The 21883-nt window shown below is 32.4% G+C and overlaps 2 protein-coding genes across 9 annotated transcripts; both read right to left on the bottom strand.

Moving 5' to 3' along the window:
• Positions 1-35: 35 nt before the first annotated feature.
• On the bottom strand, positions 36-5715 carry LOC137821271 (monosaccharide-sensing protein 2). Of its 3 annotated transcripts, none has more exons than XM_068625783.1 (6): positions 5477-5715; positions 5195-5302; positions 4497-5063; positions 3084-4018; positions 1416-1603; positions 36-665 (listed from the first exon to the last, which is right to left on the bottom strand). In XM_068625783.1, exons 2-6 carry the CDS (start codon positions 5271-5273, stop codon positions 215-217), a joined length of 2220 nt encoding a protein of 739 aa, XP_068481884.1. In that variant the 5' UTR covers positions 5274-5302; positions 5477-5715; the 3' UTR covers positions 36-214. The 3 variants fall into 3 exon arrangements, with proteins under 3 accessions (XP_068481884.1, XP_068481885.1, XP_068481886.1); XM_068625784.1 differs by having other exon boundaries at positions 5456-5591; XM_068625785.1 differs by lacking the exon at positions 5477-5715 and adding an exon at positions 5391-5474.
• Positions 5716-9092: 3377 nt separating this feature from the next.
• On the bottom strand, positions 9093-20591 carry LOC137821270 (histone deacetylase 19). Of its 6 annotated transcripts, none has more exons than XR_011082773.1 (8): positions 20324-20488; positions 19358-19926; positions 16605-17045; positions 16181-16411; positions 14601-14671; positions 14462-14519; positions 9487-10696; positions 9093-9364 (listed from the first exon to the last, which is right to left on the bottom strand). XR_011082773.1 is itself a non-coding variant. In XM_068625779.1 (8 exons), the coding sequence occupies exons 2-8, from the start codon at positions 19883-19885 to the stop codon at positions 9266-9268; spliced, it is 1497 nt and encodes a 498-aa protein (XP_068481880.1). In that variant the 5' UTR covers positions 19886-19938; positions 20324-20591; the 3' UTR covers positions 9093-9265. The 6 variants fall into 6 exon arrangements, 5 of the variants coding, with proteins under 5 accessions (XP_068481880.1, XP_068481878.1, XP_068481879.1 ...); XM_068625779.1 differs by having other exon boundaries at positions 9487-9555; positions 19358-19938; positions 20324-20591; XM_068625777.1 differs by having other exon boundaries at positions 9487-9561; positions 19358-19938; positions 20324-20562.
• Positions 20592-21883: the final 1292 nt, after the last annotated feature.

Below are 21883 nucleotides of genomic sequence, written 5' to 3'. Positions count from 1 at the left end.
TATCAGGATAGCTATGCAGTATAAACTTCCATAAATGAACCAGAAAACGAACGCTTTTTTTTTTACAGAAACAAAGTTTGTTGTTTCTCAATCTCAACCCACGGAAAAGAGAAAATAATAGAAAAAGAAAACTTTTAAACAGGGAAAATTTCAAACAAAGCCTTAGATTAAAAATAATTAGCGGTACCGTCAAAACTTTCAATTTATCTTATCCTTAGGTCAGTTGTACTTTGGCATCGTCAACTTGTTTTGCTCCGACAGAGAAGAACTCAATGATCACTTCCAGTGGCATGCCCTTGGTTTCTGGAACTTTCAAAAAGACAAACACCCATGCTATGAAGCACACCACAGCATAAATACCAAAAACACCAGCGAGGCCTATAGAATTGAGCATAACTGGGAGTGTGTAGGTGACAATGATATCACAGATCCAAAAGGTAAGAGCACAAATGGCAATGCAGAGACCACGAACTCGAGTGGGGAAGATCTCTGCACAAAGTATATTAGGAATTGGCCCAAATCCCATGACAAAGAAACAGAAATATACAATGACACTAATGGTTGAGATTGATGCATTTGCAGTGCTGCCCAAATCCACAAGACTCCCCAGGACTAATATGAGAAGAGATGCTATTAGGACGGGAATTGTAGTAAGTAGCAAAGTCCTGCAGAAAGGAAAAAACAGAGAGTATCACTAAGATGCATTGCAATTGAAAGAATACAAACAAGTACTAGGGAAAGACACAAGTAATCACATTGCCACGCCAGGGTACTAAATGCTCCAAGAGAGGATATTTCAGAAGACATTAAGTACTCACTCACAGCTTACAAGCAATTAAATATTTCTGTATCTTCGGACACCTTTCGAATTATAAAAAAAAACTATATTTTTTTTATCTCCGATGGTGGTCAGTTAAAATCCCCAAATTATTCTTGGCAACTGCAATAAATTACTAAATTAAAAGTACCCAACACCAGCATAACTTCAGCAGTGAAACATTTACTGATAGAGATAGCAATAACAAAGATATTTCATCAAACAACTTCTAGAGAAAAGTACAAGTAAAATAAGTAAAAGATATCTCGTATGGGAACATGAAAAATAAAATAAGTAAAAATTGCACCTTATACAGCAGGAAAAACAAAAAAATAAAATAAAAGAGGCATTGGGACCAGCAAAATTCTCATGAACATATTCAAGCTAGATACAGCAAAGAGTGAAAAAGTCAAAGCCACTTATTATAGACATCTACTCTAAACTGAATGATTTTAGAAAAGCGCATGCAGGGGGGCCATGCAATAGAAATGATATTTTCATATGAAAAACACCTCAACAAGGACATCCACCTCTTTAAGCCTATTTCATATTATTTGATGAAGAAACCAACAGAAAATGATAATGGGGAGATGAATACCTTCTGCCAGATATATCCATGAGCCTCATGGCAACGGCTATACAAGGAAGCATCAACAAGGTTGTCACTGCACTAATAAGAAAGGATGAAGAAGTAGAACCAAGGCCTAGGTTTGAAAGAAGATAACCAACACCTGCCTGCTCAAGAATTTGAGGTGTGTAGTAGAGAACCCCATTTATACCAGAGAACTGCATCGAAAGAGGATTTAAATAAGTCCAACATAACTTTTCACCAGTAGCAGAACCAGGCTTTATTAGTTGACATAAAGATGTTAAAGATTAGTTAATGGATACTACTTTATGAAGTAAATTAGATAATTGAGTGAATTTATTGTTCCCACACTGGAAATATGTTTACCAATAATTATAATTTTGTACTTTTCCCTTTCCTTAAAATAGAACACAACAAGCATTCGTGACTGTATGGTATTACACAACTTCCAAACCAAAAACACATTTTAGGAAAAGGTTCTAGTTTAATTTAACAGATTACCTTAGATTTGGAGTTAACAGAGACTTTTCTGCACTAGGTAAATTCAGCAACAATTCAACACATAAAGTAAAAGTTATTCAAGGACATTGAAGCAAAATGATTCTTGTTAAGTTTTAAGAAAATAATTTTCTATTGGATTACATAGAATAATAAGAATTATTTTGCATAATGTAGAAAGATTTCAATCCCTTTGGAATTTTCTTTTCTAGGCCATTGAAGATAAGAATTCAATCAAGATTTCAATAATAATCTAGCATAGCCAAATAATTTTGACACGATTTCATCGAAGTTGGATTTAATATCATTATACCATTAACTCATATATGATGTATTTTTTGACATTATTAAAACGTAAACCTCTTTTTAGCCTCAAATTCCAAAATGTATGTCATCAACTAAATATAATATGAATAAGCTAGTTGTAAACAAAAAATGTGTTTCAACCTTGAGATTCACAATTTCATTTGTTAGATACATTGATGTGCTCAAAGTATTTGAAAATTATCAAGTAAATTTGTTTTTTTTTATCAAAACAAAACTGAACAAGTATTTGAAAAAGTCAGATTTTAAATTTGACATCTACTTAAACAATTTCATCCACATAAACAAAAAAAACATCTCAAATTTAAAAACGTTTTTTAAATCAGTAACTGCAAAAGTAATTCTCCTTAAAAAAAAATTAAAGATCTCAATCACTGCAAAATCCCAATCAAACTCTTTTGTTGAAGCTCAGATAAACTGTATAGACTCTGTTGAAAATGGAAAAGATAATTGCATGAGTTAGATACAAACTACCAATAGCTATTTATACTAATAATCTAAGTACAAAGTAGCACAGCACTATGACTAGTACAAGACTATTAACCTCAGAAAACTCCTAAATCCTTAACAGCCCTTATATACTAACAAACACAATCGAGAGAGCATCTTACAAAACATATTCTTAAGCTGTGTGGAAAATTGCACAGGTGGAACAGAGTTATAAGCTGACAATTAACCTGTCCTTGCATGTTCAGCATTTTTTAAGAAGGTAAACAATGAATAAAAGCAACAGTAACCACCACTCGGATACAACACAATGAATGTTTCATCAAAAGGCAAAGAAAACAAAGTACTAAAGTGCAACATTACAATAGATGGGAACAGCAAAAAGCAGATATTGAAATATGCCATTACCTGCTGAAGAACTTGAAGTCCCACCCCCACAATCAAGGCATGCTTCACCCCGGGTTCAAAAAGGTCACTCCAGTTTGGCCCTTTTGCAGTTGTTTCAGATGGATGAATCATAGCTGGTCCAACAGGTCGTTGACGCATAACGTCCTTGGTATAAAGGGCTGGCTTACTCACCAAAGCAGCAGCCTGTACAGTCTCACCATCATTCGGTAAATCACCACCAGGGAGTGAAACCACAGAACCACCACCACGTGATACAGGACCACCTTCTTGGTGTAAGTATATTCTCTTAAAGCCACTTTCCTTGTTTCCATTTGGGTCCTCTCTTTCAGTCCATTTCCATGCTAGCTGCCAACCACTACCAATCCTGGTACTACCAGTGGGTTCTCCTGCATTTCCATGCAAAAGACTACCTTGCCTCGTGCTTGAAAGGTTGCTATGAGCAGTTGGAGGAATGTCCTTATCCAGACTCGTTGTTTGACGTGAGATCAATGGACTGTGCAAATTGTCATCAGAATCACCGGCAGCAGCATCAGAGACATAATCATCACCCTCTCTGGCAATGCTTTCTTCATCCCAATCTTCATTCCTAGGCTGATTTCCCCCAACACTAAACATACTCCCAAAGTGTGGAAAAAGAGTGCTTCCTGTTTCTGGGAGCTTCTCATGAACACTACCAAAGAGGGTCACTAGAGGGTCCACTAGACCAGTTTGATTTGCCATGCTTCCTTTCCGAGATACAAGGCCAGTTGAACTTGCTCCAGCAGCAGGTCTAGCAACCCAGGACTGACCTTGTTCCGGTCCATACAACTTAATCTGATCTTTTTCTCTGTATGGATCCTCTTCATCACCAAGTTCATTGGCTGGACTAATTATATACTCTTCTATGGATGTATCACCTCCAACTCCAAGACCCTCAACCAGTAAAGCCATTTCACCTGTCCATGACCGATGACAATAATTAACGTAAAAATTGTTAGACATGCATCCAATAGGAATTCACTCTTTCAGTAAACCATCATATTTTTTGACATGATATAATGATGAGGTGAATTTGTATTGGATGTTTGTGCAAAAACGTTTTATACAAATAGTCCATAAATTGAACTCGTAGACACGTTTGAATGTTTATACAAACCATCCCCCCACCCCACAACTACCCTATTTTAAGAATGCATTAGATATTTATAATCATATTTAGAAGACAAATAATCACTGACAGACCACTGATAACTATCCATCGTTCATTATCAATTCCTATTACCCATCACAAATTAACAGTAAAAAGATTATGGCAATTGGAACAGATCAGACTCATAGAATACACATATAATCACCAAAAAGTGAACGGAAGAAGATACGATTTAAAAATTAAGGAAAAGCAAGCAAGTCATGAAGACTAAACAAGAAACTAACCGGCAACATCTTCCCTTCCACGAAGGCGCTGCAAAACCTTCTTGGCCTCAAGCATTCGGCCTTTACTAACAAGCCATCTCGGGGACTCGGGCAAGAAGAACAGTGTGAGTGCAAAGTAAATAAGAGAAGGGATTGAAAGAACACCCAACATGAGTCTCCAGCTTGGCGCCTTGGTCAGTGACATCCCAAACACCATACAATAGGAGAAAAACATTCCTGCGGAACCAGTAAACTGTGGAAGTGTATTGAGTAATCCCCTAATCTCAGGAGGAGCTGTCTCGGATATGTAAAGAGGTACCAAGGTAACTGCCAAACCAATTCCCAAACCATCTAAAAGCCTTGCAAAGAGGAGGATATAAACATTTGGAGACCACAGCATCACAAGAGAACTAACAAAATAAAGGAGAGATGAAATAATCAACATAGGACGTCGGCCAAGCAAGTCTGAAAGGGCTCCGGAGCATGTAGTTACAACGGTGGCACCAATAAGTGACATGGCCACAATTAGACCTTCAACTGTGGGTTGACTTTCTAATTGAAACTCCCTTTTTATGTACAAGATGGATCCTGAGTACGAACCAATAAAAATAAACCCAGTTGAATGATCATAATATGAGCAGATCAGAAAATATTAATTCATCCATATATGAAAAAAAAGAACAAAATCAATCAAACATATATAGATAAAAGAAACAGACCAGCAATAGTCGCATTATCCCATCCTTGCAGCAAGTTACCGATGGCAGCAGCAACAGCAACAAGAATAGCTCCACTCATAGTTTCAATTAATTTCAAAATCAATCAGCCTGAAAAGGCAAAGAAGGTAGTCGCATATAAATATTTAAAAGATAAATCAGCACAATCACTGCAATAACATATTCAGGAGTCTTAAACCTAAGCGAAAGCATAATAGATTGAGAATGAAGAGAAGAGAAGAAAGAGAGATCCAGAATGCAAACCCAATTATATAGTTATCAGACCTAATTATACAAGCTTGGCTTGAAGGGTGGATGTTGGAAGAGATGAGATGCAGAAAAGGACATGGGTCACTCACTCACTGCAACATGAATTGCGAGTTCCTTTTTTTCTTTCTTTAACTTAATTTTTTTTGTTTTTTATTCTTAAAACATAAAAAAAGTAATACTAGAGAGCAATAGTGCGACGACAACGAAAGGCGCGTATAGAAAACAGCACAAGGAGCGATCCTATTAGTCAGGTCGAAAGGTAAAGGAATTTGAATTCCCTGTTTTTATTGCAACAGAGGCTCTCTCGTGGACACCTGGCCTTCTACCTCTCTCACTGCTCTCCACGTCATAGGAATCAGTTATGCGTCAAACAATCATCATTTAGAAGCGTTTCAATAATTACACCCCAGCAAACCATGTCACGGATTTTTATTAAGCTGCTGTGATTTTATTTCTATTTTTTCAAAATGGACCATTTTTTTTTTTCAAAAATGGACAAATAGCTAACTAGCTGAAATCGCTAATTTTTTAAAAATAAGAATTAAAAATCATATTTCATATTTTAATATTATAATATATTTTAATATATTAAATTCTTTTTAAAAATGTATATGCATTCGATTTCTTAGAAATCGTATACATTTTAAATATTATAATATATAATAATATATAAATTAAAAAATTATAAATATAAATATGTTTTAAATATTTTAATATATAATAATTTTAATATAATTTTTTTAATATTAAAAATAAAATAAAAATTTATTTACTATTTTACAATTTTTTAAAGAAAAAAAAAATTATAAAAAAAATTAACTAACAAAATTTGATCCTATATACGGTCTATAGTAAATTTTGTAGGCACTTGAATTTTATCATGTTCAAAATAAAGATTATTGATTTATTTATATGGGACTAAATCTCTTCTCAAACCCTATCCGCATCATAATAAATTTGGCAAATCAACAACTAATTGTATATTTAATGAAATGGATGAACCATTTTCAAATAAGTCAAAAGAAATACTCTTAGTGTATGAATAAATAAATGACACAATAAATGTATGAATAAATAAAAGACACAATAAAGTAAATTATCCATATAGACAAGTAGAATGTAGACTATTACTATTTTTCTGTTTTTTATGAAAATTAAAATTTTCAGTTAAAGTTATTCATTTTAGTTTTTTTTTAAGTTTTTAGTTTATTTTTAGCATTTGAAATTTAGGTTTTACCAACTCTTTTTTTATTATGGATTAAATTTACTAGTCAATTTTTTAAAATAATTAATTTATATTATTAAAATTTACATCATTATTTTTATTTAAAATTCAAAATCATTTTATGATAATAAAAAATTATTTTCAGAAACTCATTTAGTTAAAAAGATATTTTATAAAAAATCTATTTTTCTTTAATTATATATATATATATAAAACCTCATAAGAGTAAATTAAATTTATTTTTTTATTTTAAACTTAAAAAAGTATATTAAAATATACTAAAATATTTAAAACATATTTGTATGTATTATATAGTTTTTTTTTTAATTTCATATATTATTATATATTATAATATTTAAAAAAATTACAATTTCTAATTAAATCGTATTTTACATATACGATTTTGTTTGTTTTTATTTTTTTAAAATGTAATATCTTAAAATATATTATAATATTAAAAATGTATTTATGCAATATATACTACTGTACAGATTATTATTATTATTATTATTATTAATAATAATAACAATAATAATAATGTATGAAAATTGGATTCATAAAGCTATTCAATTGTATTTTGGGTCAACAAATATACAGATATTAAAATAGTGATTTTTTAATTTTATTTTAATTTCAATATGTTTTTAATCTCTGAAAATTAGTATGTTGTAATTTTAGTTCTTATTGAAAAATCCTTTATTTTCTTCTTATAAAATTGAAAAAATACTCTTTTTAGTTTTTATAAAAAGTGTAAAATTTAGTTTTAACTTTTTGTAAATTTTATTGGTTTTTAGTCTTTCAGGATTTTAAATCATCAATTTTAGTATTTAATATTTATTTTAAGATAAATAAGTGACATTTATTTTACATATTTTAAGTTATATACATATTACACTAAATATTTACCTAAATAGCATATTATTCAAAATAATGACCTAAATACCACAATTTAACGTAGTAGTTTAAAATTCAGTTTCATCCTAAACTTGATTTTTTATTATTTAAAAATGAAGGAAAGAGAATTGATAATTTTTAGTTTTAAAAATAATTATTTAATTAAAAAATATTTAGAAAATAATTATATAGAATATAATAATTTAGAAAAAAAATTATGTGATGAAATAGTTATTTACAGAAGTATATATTTTAAGAAATAATCATTTAGAAAAAAATGTAAATAAAAAAATCATTAGCAAAATTAAAATTTATAAATTTGAAATAATTTATTTTGGTTTAAAAATAAATATATATGTTAAAGAAATTTTGGTTTAAAAATTTCATAGAAAAAAAAGGAAAGAAATTTTTTAGAAAACAGAGAATTTTTTTATATAATTTAAATAAATGGTTAGTAAATAATAAATATTATAATTAAAATATTTATAAATGTAATATTGAGATTTGTCTTAGAATATTGGTTAACTTATGTTGTTTTTGCAATTTTTACATTACTTAATATTTATTTATTTATAAAGAAATAGCTATTAATATTACATTTTTTAATTCAATACAAAAATAAATAATTACTTCTTTAAATATTTAACTTTCTAATAAATTAATTTTTACACTTTTAATTTTCTAAATAATTATTTTTTTAAAATATATTAGTTTTTAAAGAATTAATTTTTAAAATTATAATAGTTTTAAATAGTTATTGTTTACAATTATAATAATTTTTAAATATTTTTTTTAATATAATTTGTTTACTAAATTATTTTTTTAATATATTTTTAAAAAATATTATTTCTCAATATAATTATCTTTCTAAATTTCTATTTTTAAATATATATATATATATATATATTTTTTATATTTTTTTTTTTATTCAATATATTTACTTTTTAAGATAACATTTTTTATTTAAAGTTTTAAAATTGTGTTTCTTTCGTCAGGTAAAGAAATAAAAAAAAATCAATTTTAGAATAGAATCATAATTTGAAATGATTAGACTAAATTGTGTTATTTAAATAATTAGTTTACACAATATCTTATTTAGACAAATATTTATATTTAACACATGCTATTGAATAAATAAAAATAAATGAGTTTTTGTAAAATTTGCTATCTGATACAGGATTTGAAGATCTCAGTTTTATAAAGGAAACAGTGACTTCTCTATAGGTGGAACAAAGAATGAGATGCTTGTCAATAATTGAAAAATGTCACTCCAAACTTTGGGGGAGTTCATCTTTATTCTTTTGGTAATAATTCTTGATAGTTTTGCATTACTCTTACTGCCTTCACTTTTCCTTCTGTTCAATTGATGACAATATTCACCAGTCTCACTATGCACAATTATGCACAATAAGATCAGTATAAGAAAAATAAATCAAGTTCCATAATAGCACATAATTACCTAGTTACTATTCTGTAACAATATATAATGTCACAGTAAGAAAACCAGTTGGATGTGATAAAATCAAATTAAATTTGCCCTTCACATTAGGAAAATGAGACTGCATGTATACAATGACGACTATAATGGAACCAAGCAGCAGCCGCATCTCAAATAATTCGGAAATGCGACAGCATAAATGGAAAATTAATTTTACTGTTCACCAATCAGTTAAAACCTATGTTCCTTAGCACTTTAGGCCCGTCTCTTTGGTCAAATCATTCACAGTATTGTGTTCAACTTTCACATTATCTTCATCAGCTTTCTGAGAAGAAATATCTAGAGCCTGCAAGAACCAAAATCAGTCAGACAACTTTGTAAAATGACACTTCCAATAAGATGTACTGATACTAATCTGCATACAGACTAAGTGTTTTATGCATTTGTGCTTTATGTTGTGAAATTCACCTTCATACAAGTTTCAGCAACTGCAGTATCAGAGTCTCTCAAATGCTCCCCACTTCTTCTTTGGTCATCCTGAAACTAGACAAGGTATCACACATTGTACCAAGTTGCATATGAATTTATGTACGAATTTACATAATGCTTTCCAGCAGAAGTCCGAGGAATGTACAACAAAAAGCAACTAGTTGAAGAGTTACTCAATGGTCAACAAAAAGCAATTAGTTGAAGAATTAGTCAATGGTCGATATATGATGATTTGTTGCAAAATTAAAAAAAGAAATAGTAGATAACTGTGGCTCAAGAATTTAATGTCAGCAGGTTGCCAATTATTAATAAATGAACTGTTGGTAACATAGACTACATGGGAATCTCAGCAGATAGTTGAGATTACATGACCATTCCTTGATAGGCAGTCAGTGACAAAGTGATGTCACAAATTTTATCAGATTTGAACTGTTTAGGATGCCTGACAGTCAAAATAAAAAATCAACATTTTAAGTTCTGTGAAGATCGGTCATATACATTACACTAAGTACAGACATAATCCCAAAGGTTATAGTTTTCAATTTTTTCTTTATTAATTTTTGAGGAATGAAGCGGGAGTAAGGCATCCTTGGTAAGTCTTTGAACATATATATTTGCTTACTCTTAAAGTAGGCAGTCACTAAAGCATCTCAGAATATTTTCTACAATTAGCTTGTTTAGACTCATCCTTCCGAAGATAGAACCATAGTGTTGAATGAACTATGTAGTCATACCATTAACTGGAACAGCACTTGTTTTTTATTTTTAATACATGCACAGCACTAGATATTTTATTTGTAATATAATCATACATCACAGCTCCACATGAATCTCTAATGAATAATCTATGGACAGGCCTCCGGCTAAAGATGCCACAGCTCCAGAATTTCTCACAACTCAATGTCGTCACCACCATCCCTTGCTGATCTTGCAATGTTAACCACACCATCAGGTTAGTTAGCCCTTCCTGAGTTTGTTTTAAGGGGTTCAAACCAGATCTGAGAACACTATTTTTTCATGGGCATTTTTGGAGGCAACCGTTTGTTCTTTCCTCATTGCATTTTTTTGCATCTTCTGATGGAAAAATTTGCAGAAGACTTTTCCTCTTATCCTTCCTCTGTTCTTTTGAGGCATATCAACTTGGAACCCTTGAGAATCTCCTTGACCCTCTACGTAAGACTTCTCAATCCTATAATCAAACAATGCCATACCATTTTGCTAAAGTGTATAAGGGCATGTGGTCTGATGTAGAATGTCATGAGAACTTAAAAGAGTAGAAAAGAAAAAAGAAAATTATTCTTTAGCATTATCACTCCCCAAAACTTTGATAACTTTGCCATACAGATTTTTTATTTCATTAAGGAAAGACAAAAATAGACAACAATTCAGATTCATCTTTCATTAAATAAAATCAAGTACAACAAAAATACTAATCAATAAACATAACAAAATACATTATCCAAAAGATGTGACTCGACTAGGACCCCAAATGTCAGAATGAATTATAGAAAAGACTGAGTTACATTTTGTTTCGGATTTGTTTAGAATGGAAGATATAACATGTTTCTCTAGTTGACATGACTCACACTCTAGGATTTGAAGTTTGCTAAGGTTAGGAACCATTTTTTAAAATTTGGATGTGGATGACAAGCAATCATACAAAAGTTTTGGAGATGGGGAAGCAAAACAAAATAGAAGATCTGGATCCAAGGTAATTGAGGTAATTGAGTCCTCTAGATTCATGTCCTTCACCAACAAGTTGACTCATACCACACTCATGTATAACAAAAGAATTGACAAAAAATTACTCAACAATTTAATGACCTAGTAAACTTACAAAGAGAAACGAGGTTAAAAGGGCAAACATGGACTAGAAGAACATAATTTAGGATCAAGGAAGAAGAGTGGGAGACTTGAGATCAACTCCCAAAGAAGCAACTTTGGACCCATTGGCTCATTTAATAAAATTGGGAAATTAGGAAAAAGAGAAGAAAAAACATTCGAATTACCATAATACAATTAGAGCGCCTGAATCAAGAATCCATGAACTTTGAATTTCCATGGTTTGAGATATGCAAATTGTTGACAAACCAGATTGGGTGAAAGATTGTGCTTGACTGTTGGATTTTAACCTATGATATTCTTCATAAGAAAACTTAGGAACAACCTTCTTAGATTTGATGACATTGGTTGTCATGGCATGGAAACCATGTAAAGAGAAGCACTTGAGTATGTCCCATCCTATTATAGTAAGAGCATTCAGGACAATCGGGATCACTTTGTCCTCCTTTAGTTCTGTGGCCACCCCTTTCACGAGTAGACACCATGACAAGTGATTCAACATAATCATGCAGATGTCTAGTAGTCAGAGTGGGAACACAAAGTAGTCAGGTTGTGAGACTTTCTACTAATGGAATTTCTTGACCAATCAAGATTTGGTTTCGTACATGATCAAAATTTGGATGCATGGCACAAAGAGTCATAACCATGTACAACTTATCCAACATCTTAATCTCTTCCAAAGAATCAACTTTTAAAAACATTTAATTCCTCAGTAGTTGATTGGGCTTTAACAATAAAGAAGGTCATCTCATGATCAATTTGTTTTAGAGGTGTCAGTTCATGAGCAAAATCATAAAAACATTGAATATCTTTTGCAATAATACTTTTGGCCTTTTTTCCAAAAGGAGTTACAAGTTTTAAATGCTTTAAGTGTTTCCAATATATTGGTTTCCACAAATTGCCAAAACAAGGGACAAAGCTAAAAATCCATCTTCCACTGACCAACCTTGGCGAATGGTGTTGTACTACCATCTTCTACATACTGATGCAAATTTTTGCCATTAAGCTCCTCTGAAGAAATTAGTGGACAAGTAAAACAACAACCATTTTGTTATGGTGTATCCATACATGTGAGTTCATATTCCCTCCCATTATAAAAAAGCAAATGCCTAATTGACTTCCTAAATTGTGTGTGGATCATATGAAAGACTTTTTCAAATAAAGGAAAAACTTTAGATTTGTTTTCATAAGGAAAATTCACGTGATACATGAGCAATCATCGCTAAAAGGGACAACCATTTTGCATAGGATATACTAGAACTTAATGCGGGACCCATACATTAGAGTGGATCAAATAAAAATGATTAACACTTTTTGTATCACTAGAGGAATAGGTGGCATGATAGTGCTTTGCAAATTGAGATACATCACACTTGAATGACTTGGCAAACTCTTTCAAAAATAAAGAAAACATGGACTTAAGAATATAGAACAACGGATGTCCAAGACAACAATGAAGAAGCCAAATTTGAAAGGACTCATAAGTAGTGCAGGATTGAAGACAAGAGGCAATAACTTCTTTATTGATACTACCCTTGGTTCCCAAGCCTTGGAGAGAATATAACCCCCACGTTCCAATTGTCCTCCCCATAGCAAGATCATGAAAAACACGAGGGAAAGAGTGTTACCGAACAAGTAAGGTCACAAGTGAGTTTGTGAACACAAACAAGGCTATTGGAAAGTTTTGGGACAGAAGGACATCTTTAATAGTGAGAGAAGGCACAAGAGAAATATTGCCACATCCACATCGAGAGCACTTTAGGAAACTGAAAAAATAGGGTGGGTGCACTTTAGGCAACCATATAAAAAAGAAAAAGAGCCACAACTAAGGTGGCTAGGATTTAAATGCAAAAGCAAAGTCCCCAAGATCGAGAATTTTGCTACCAACTTGAAATTACTTGAACAATTAAGAGAAAAAAACTAAATCAATTCAAATTGATAGAAAACCAATACAAGAAATTACAAACAAATATCTACTACCCTAGAATAATGATTAGAGGATCCTACAGTATCTTAATTGTCATAATTACAACTATAATGATTGGTAATGTCTCCTTGCAAATCTAGAATATCTTTTTATAACTCAACATGTAATGTCTTTGGTCGAGCTTGAGTAAAACCAAGTTTTATGAAGACAACATGCGACAAAATTATCTCAAAGCATGTAACAAACATAGTGCAATACTCTATCTCAGTGCCAAGAATATACAACAAATAGAGAAACACCTAGAACATAAACAAATTGATAGTAGATTTTATTGTGTCCCGCTGTAGGAGTGAATAACCACTAGGGAAGAATAGATCATAGTACCACCAAGAAGATCTCGAATTATGTGATGGATTGCTCCAAGGTGGAGGTTCATAAGTTCCAAATATTAGTATATTTTGACCCTATTTTCAACTTGTATTTAAACACTTATGGTTATTTTATGATATATTTTTAGTAGTTTTTAGTTCAACTTAAAATTATATTATTTATGATTTCATGTTTTGTTTGCTTTTTTTTATTTTTGGAGAAAAAGGAGAAGTTTTTGGTCCAAAAGTAGAACCCAAGATCATCGCTTAAGCAACTTGAGCAAGTGCTACTTGCTCAAGCAGTTGAAGCAAGTGCTACTTGCTCAAGCAGTCAAAGCAAGTGCTACTTGCTCAAGCAGTCAAAGCGAGGTACTCTTGCTTAAAGCAAGTCACGAGGGCACTTAGCAAGAGACACATGGCTTGCACTCTCCACTTTTCAACAATGAGGGCTACTTTACCGCTTTTGCTGTACCTAAGGGGACACTTTGAGAGTGGGTCACAAAGAAAAAACCCAACTCCAAATATTATAAATTTAGAGTTAGACAACCTCGTAAATCATCCCATGTATCGAGACACACATCATAATATTTGTGTGCTCTGAGCTCTTAGTCTCTAGCCAGTGTGAACCCATGAGCAACTATGCACCCTATTGTTAAAGGTTGATGTAGCTCCCTAACCCATGTCATTTATGGTGTCTGAAAATATTGCTGATAAAAGTAGATTTATATACAACTTCTGACTTTATTATTAGAGTCTCAAAACAAATGAAAATATTATTAATTTATTTAAATTATCAGAAACCAAGAGAGACACATACCGGATCATTGAGTTGCGGTTCAACTATTTCTTTCTTTACTCTGCTTGGTACAAGCCCACTGATAAATAAGGCAAAAAATTGAGCACATGATCATGTGATATTTAATCATAAGAAATAAATCGAGTATGAAGTAACATACCGTTCAACATCAACGTCCATGTCTGAATCTGGATCCCATGTCTCATCTCCATTGTCATGATCTTCATCTGCCTGTAAATTTGTGAGCATGTGTATGTGAGTATTTGGAAATGAGTATAAATAGTAGTATGAAATCAAAATTGTTAGGATATGAGTTTAGGGTGCTGAAGCTTTATCTTATCAGTCACTAATCTCTAGTCAATATGGGTGTTAGAGTATAGAATCAACTCATATTATTTGGTTGTACAGTAGTTGCCTAGTCTCTGTAGTATGTGATTTCTTTCTCTGAAACTGTAACTCTATTACTATAGAGTAATATTGAATTACATTACTGCTGAGTCAGTACTGTCATTGGCGACCTGAAGACCCTTCTTAGAGTCTACACTTTTAGTTTATTTTCTTTGTATTTTCAAGAACAAAGTCTATTATGTTATCTAGAGCTTGAGATGCTATTTTTGTGGCTCAATATTATAACAACCTACAGTGGAAAATATGAAATTCCAACTTCTCTCTGACCAAATATTTTTTCCCTGTCTCTCTGTTTCTACCACCCAAAATGATAAAGGACCCACTCCATCTTTTCCATCTCCATTTCATTCACCGTGAATGACAAACTCTACTTTGATGCCTGCACTACTAATCATCTATGTGATGTTTGAAAATCTTTCCAGCAAGAACTTTCTCGTCTGGAAACAAGTCAAATCATTAAAGTACACTGTCTCCACTAATTTGTTATTGGCCCTGGATAGCCGTACAATTTCTCTCACTTTCAGACATGGAGGGATTAAGGATTCTACATAACATGCCTAGGAACTTGAAGATCAACTATTAAACCCTAAACTCAACTACTACCTTCGGAGTTGAAATCCTGGCTTGCTTCACTCTCAGAGAAATTGGTTGCAAGCACTTGTTTCAACTATGGGATAAGATTCACAAACTTCAATTTGCAAACCAGCGCCAGGCAATTCAACTACGAATTGAGCTTAGGAATATGGAGAAAGGTGACAGGTCAAATGAGAATTTATTTATAGGTTGATTCATTGAATTTCAGTGGTGATTCAATCATTGAACACGAGCAATATGTGATTATTGAAGATCTTCTCAATTATGAATCTATTGTCAAATTAATTAACAATAATAACAATAAGACTCAGCTAAAATTTGTTTGAGGAAATTAAGTCACTGTTAGTCACAAAAACACACGCAGTAATGGCCAACAGCAAGTGGGCGGTGGCCAACAGCAGATGGTTGTGGTTGGTGGCAGCAGCAACAAAGAGTGACTGAAATAGCAGAGCAGGACCTGAACTGACTACTTAAATCTGAAGTTTCAAGGGAGGAAACGTTGAGTTTTTCACTAAGCTGAAACACACACACATATAACAACAGTAAAAAAAAAGGTACATGATGATTACAGAAGAGAAGACTGTTGCACCTGCCCAAACAGCTATAGCAGAAAAAGATAGATGGATCCACAAGACACATAATAATATAAATACATACATTTATTTAACACCATTAAAAGAAATCCTTCAGAAAGAGCTAATTGGGGGAAATGCAGTAAAATAAGTGACAGAAGTTTACCTCTCCAAGATCAGAATCCGGAGGCCTTTCCTGAAATTGGACACTAGGAGCATGCTGCAGCTTGGAAAGATTCTCAAGTAGCTTAGATTGAATTTCTTCAAGTAAATAACGGGAATTCTTGTTTTCCATGTTACTTGGGGCAACATGGAGGGTATAATCTGGACCAAAATATTCATAATACTCATGTTCTGGCATTTTGTCATCAACTTCTATTCCAAGAGCAACTCCTGTCTGCCTTAACATATATCATGAATAATTTAATGTATTGGATGAATTTCTATACAAAAAAATTAAGTAACATATAACTACCAAAAACAAGACAAACAAGTCGAGAAGTGAGAAACAACAACTACAAGGGATGTCTCATTGAATACTAAGACACTTTAGGATATCTTAATTTATATTTAATAGTTCAACATTCTACCTCATAGCACCAACATCGAGCAACATTCCGAATGGTGTAGCCACCACCACCTAGTAGCAAGAGGGGCACGTTGAATGATCTCATGTATTTGACACACTCTGCATGTCCCCTAATTGAAAGATTGAAACATCCCAATCGGTCTCCAGATAGAGAATCAGCACCGCATTGGAGAACTACTGCACCAGGTCTGAACACTTCCATTACTTTGCCAATTAATGGTTTGAACAAGAAATGATAACTCTCATCATCAATGCCATCATCAAGTGGAACATTAAGAGAGTAGTATTTTCCTTTTCCATATCCAATATCACGTACATCCCCAGTACCAGGAAAATAGTCTCCGAATTTATGAAAAGAAACAGTCATGACTCTGTCAGTAGTATAGAATGCTTCCTCCACACCATCTCCATGGTGGATATCAATATCCACGTACAGAACACGCTGCAACAAATGTAATATAAGCATTTGAAATCAGAAAGAGACACAAGTTTGTGATAAGAAATTAAGAAGTTCAGACTAGCAACATTTTACACGTTACCCTCAAGATCAAATTTAAATATGTTTAAAATCTTATATTTTAACCCTCAAATTATACTTTATTGCAACCTGTTGAAACCCTTGAAAATCCAATGATGTCATTCACCAAAAATTAACTACCATAATAATGTATCCTTTTCACATATATTACGTTCTACTCATACACTGCGTTGGATTAAGAAAGCGGAAAGAGAAAAACAAACACGAGTGCATACAAATAATAAAGGATGAGATGAAAAAAATTCTCGTCCGCATGTTTGGATGAGTAGAAGAGTAGAAAGAAGTGGAAAACACATATCCTTCCTCCTTTCTCCCCTTAAAATGTCTCCTAATGCAAACCCCACACCCAACTCTTTCTTTCTGTACAACTCTAGAGAAGAGAGAAACATTGAGCTGAAATCGTGTTTCATTTAAAATAAGAAAAAGGAATCAATACAATAAATAGAAGAAATTTGATATCTTCAAATAAAAAATATATGATAAGGGAATAAGTAAAAACATTCGTAATAATACATATATAATCTAGACATTCTTGATTATATAGGATCAACTACTTAGTCCTATAGTTATAACCTCCCCCTCAAGTTGGAACATATAAGTCGTATTACCCAGCTTGCCACAAATATAATCGATCCCCTTAAGAGACTGGTGAATATGTTAGGAACTGTTCATTAGAGTTGACAAATCTAGTGGTAATGTCTCAAGACTCTAGTTTTTCTCTTATGAAATGACAATCCACCTCAACATGTTTGGTCCTTTCATCAAACATAGGATTAAAAGCATTGTGTAAGGCCGCTTGGTTGTTACATACAAGGTGCATTTGAGAACTTTCTCCAAATATAAGCTCTTTGTTTTAGCCATATGTGATCACAAGTGACTAATGTCTTTGTCTTGTAATATGCTTCTGCACAATAGCAAAGGCGACGTTAGGACAAGTCACAATAGCAACTAATCTTTTTGTATCTCCCAAAATCAGAATACGGTTCTCCTTGCTCAAGTACAAGTTTGACACTTGGATCCATTGGTATGCACATGCTTAGCATGTATCATCCCTATTTCTTTTAGAATGTCGAGAAGATGTTTTGACTACCATGGTCCAAGGTATTCTTAATATTCAAGCCTTCTTCAATCAATTAGGATACTTCAGAAACTTTGGTCTTAATTGACTAAAGAAATTTCCCATTGTAATGCCTTTATTTATCACCACCTCAATTGGCACAAAGTTGTAGATTGTAGGCTTACAAAATCAACAACAAAGCAATATACCACTAGGTGAGTTCAACCACACGGATTTCATGTTATTTGGCATGGTTAAAATCAAAGCTTTTGAAATATTACTTAGCTCGAGACCTACCTTGATAATATCTTCTTCCAAAGTCTTTTTTTATCTCCCTGTCCCTTTTTCACAGAACTATAAATCATGCAATTTTGTACGTATCCAATCCACCTCAATCAGCTTTTGTAATCTTTCCTCAATTGGTGCTTCACCAATCTTTTTTCGTTGTACACATACAAAAAATTTATGTTCTTTTTCTTTCTTGTATGATCGCACATCCATATTACCATTCTCATTTTTTATACACCCACTTTTCTCTCATTTTGTTTGAAGCCCAACATCACTATCATATAGTATAGCTAGACATACAACTGTGTGATAGAACTCACCTTTGAGTTTACTAGGTACTTTACGATGACAAATAACCCCTAGTGCCTTTCTTCTAGACATGCATATTATTTTCTTGGTGTGTCCTTTAAAATTATAAATGGAGGAATGTTTTATGTTGGAATAAAATTAGAGTGAACAAACTTACTTTTGCTTAGATGCATTAAGGAATAAATTCCTGGAAAATTATGTATGTGTGTGTATTTCACCAACCAAACAAAGTCATGGTTCCTATCAACATCTGATGTCAGGAGTTTCCAACCAAAGCTTCTGAAGATGAGTACTAGCTTTTTATTATAGAACGTTTAAGGGGCTCATGTCCAACTAAATTTAGTGTTGGAAGAATTCTCTTAGGATCCAAAAGAAAAGAATATCATGTAAAAAACTCTTCTAGCCTACAAATTTGTGCTATGTTCCTCATTGTCAGTAGTTGTAATTACTCAAAAACCCTAAAGAATATATAAAGTACAACAAATGCAGACATGTCCACAAAATCAATATACCTCTAAAGCACATAAACGAAAACCAAAAGGAAATGAGCGGTTACACAAACCTCATGTTGTTTAAGAAGTTCTAAGATTGCGAGGACTATATCATTAACATAGCAAAATCCAGAAGCCTCACACTTCTTGGCATGATGCAACCCACCAGCCCAGTTGACAGCAATATCACATTGGTCATGATTTAACTTGACAGCACCCCCAACTGACCCCCCTGCATAAGTTTGACAGAAAGAGTAGAGGCCATCAAAAACAGGACAATCTTCACCAACATTAAAGCGTTTGAGTTGCCTCAGATGATCCTGCTGTGTTTCAGGAGTTATGCTTCGAAGGAATGCAACATAATCATCAGCGTGAAAACGACAAAGATCCCGATCTCTAGCAGGAAATGGCTTATGGACCTGCATGTGCTGAAGCAATCCATAATGAGCAAGAAGAGCATGTGTCATCCGTATACGATGTGGCTTCATAGGGTGACCTTGACCATAATAGTAATTCCCAACCTCTGGATCATAGAAATAGCAAACCTTTCTCTTAACCGCATCAGGTGCAGACGGTAAAGAATTGCCGCCGGAATCCATTTGCGTTGTTTCCCGTTATTATTTGTCAATAATCAACCATCCTAACAAAATCTCTTGAAAGGGGCAAGCGGAGAAAGAACGATTAAAAAAATATTGACGTAAACAGAGACAAACGAAGGTTATATAAATAACAATGATGGTAAAACAGAAAATTAAATTAAAAATTAAAAACAAGAACTGGGTTGGGCTACTATAGCCTTTGGTTTATGGTTTCGTAACTCTTTTAGCTGACAGACTGTCACCATGTGCACAAACTAAATACAAACCCTAATAAACTGGGTGAAAAACCTACCGCTATAAAGAAAACCAGAAGCACGACAGAAAAGATCAACCAAGATCATAGATTGTGATATTGCTGAATAAGCGAAAAAATGAATGAACAACAGAATTGTAATTGATTTCATAATTCCATTGCAAGATTGGATAGAGCTCATGTACCCTATGGTTTTAGTCTCATCTCTTCTCTAGCGCTGTTTTGCAGATTCTCTTGGGTCGACAAAAGTATCGACTACTGGCGATGATTCAAAGCAACTCGGTGAGAGCGAAAGCGCCTCACAGCCCACGCTGCTTCTCTGAAGATACCTTAAATTATTCTCGTCTAACAATTGTAATAGCTGCAGGCGTTATATATTTATATTTTGTTGAAACAAATTAAGTTAAAAGAATTTAATAAAAGTATAATCTAATAAAAGGTTCAGTGTTACATAAAAAAAATGTTCAGGTTTTGACCAATATAAAACTTTTTTTATTAAAATTTAATACATAGAAAGATACAGAGATTATGTTCAGATCATAATTATGCTACTATTAATATAAATATATATATATATTAGGAATTAAATATGTTGAAGTACGTGTAATACTAAACTGTAAATCCAAAATTCATGCCACTAAATTTTAAAGAATAATTTCATTTTTTATTTAAACATTTATTATAAAACAAACTTTTAAATAAATTGTTTTGACAATCAAATAAACCTTAAAATATTTTATTGTAATATAAACATATTATAATACATATTTTTATTCATTGTCTAATTGAATAAAACTATTTAAAATTATATAATTTAAATTTATCCAACATGATTTTTTCCATTTGTTTGTTGTTTGGAGACAAAATTAAGTATATACGGAAATTTAAATTCGAAACAGACTTTTAAACTGTACGAATCCAAATTTTCTAATGTAACATCTTAAATATAAAAATAAGCCAAAAGATAATGTTGTATATCTTCCACATATATATATATATATATATATATATATATATATTTTATACTATTATTTTATTTAATTATTACTACTACTACAAAGGAGACACTTGTCTTTATATATTCTAAGGAAAGAATAAAATTAATAATGGTGATTACATAAAAAAAACATAACAAGTTGTAGGGTTTAGGTTGTAGGCTTCCGGGTTTATGGTTCAGGCTTACTTTTATCAAATCAAACAGTTTGTGTGCACAAGATCAAATGAACAAACACATCGCATATACAACAAAATAATAATGATTTGGACAAATTGAATCAATATTTGGATGTGACAGTTAACATGCAAGGATTAAAAACAAAAGACAACACCTAAACGCACACCAAAACAAAATTAAATGCAAAAAACAACAAGAATTGAAGCACAACAAATAAAAAATAGTGAAGAACATGTGGTAAGAACAAGTTTGCATGCGGAAACTGTTTGATGCAATTTGAATGTATTATAGGGATAGGGTTCATGGTTCAAGGTTTAGGATTCAGGGTAGGTTCAAGGATTCAGGCTATAGGGTTCAAGTTGTAGGGTTCAAGTTGTTGGGTTCAAGCTACAGAGTTCAAGTTGTAGGGTTCATGTCGTAAGGTTCAAGGTTCATGGTTCAGGGTTCATAGTTAAGGATTCATGGTTCAGGGTTCATAGTTCAGGATTCAGGGTCTAGGGTTCAGGCTCAAAGGTTATAGGTTCATGTTGTAGGTTGTAGGATTCATAATATAGGGTTCAAAATGTAGGGT

This window comes from Phaseolus vulgaris, chromosome 9 (assembly GCF_000499845.2).
Source record: "Phaseolus vulgaris cultivar G19833 chromosome 9, P. vulgaris v2.0, whole genome shotgun sequence".
Classification (NCBI taxonomy): domain Eukaryota; kingdom Viridiplantae; phylum Streptophyta; class Magnoliopsida; order Fabales; family Fabaceae; genus Phaseolus; species Phaseolus vulgaris.
The sequence above is the reverse complement of the archived record's forward strand: the minus strand, read 5'-3'. Positions and strand labels throughout refer to the sequence as shown.

Bases quoted from the DNA above. Each gene is read 5' to 3' on its own strand.
- LOC137821271 (XM_068625783.1), bottom strand. From the start codon at position 5,273: ATGAGTGGAGCTATTCTTGTTGCTGTTGCTGCTGCCATCGGTAACTTG. The intron at 1,604-3,083 runs GTAATGGCATAT...CTTTCGATGCAG, and splicing joins GACTTCAAGTTCTTCAGCAG to TTCTCTGGTATAAATGGGGT. The intron at 666-1,415 runs GTATTCATCTCC...TCCTTTCTGCAG, and splicing joins ATGGATATATCTGGCAGAAG to GACTTTGCTACTTACTACAA.
- LOC137821270 (XM_068625777.1), bottom strand. From the start codon at position 19,885: ATGGATTCCGGCGGCAATTCTTTACCGTCTGCACCTGATGCGGTTAAG. The intron at 14,520-14,600 runs GTATGTTACTTC...CTTATTTATCAG, and splicing joins ATGGACGTTGATGTTGAACG to TGGGCTTGTACCAAGCAGAG. The intron at 9,365-9,486 runs GTGAATTTCACA...TGGTTCTTGCAG, and splicing joins TTGCTGAAACTTGTATGAAG to GCTCTAGATATTTCTTCTCA.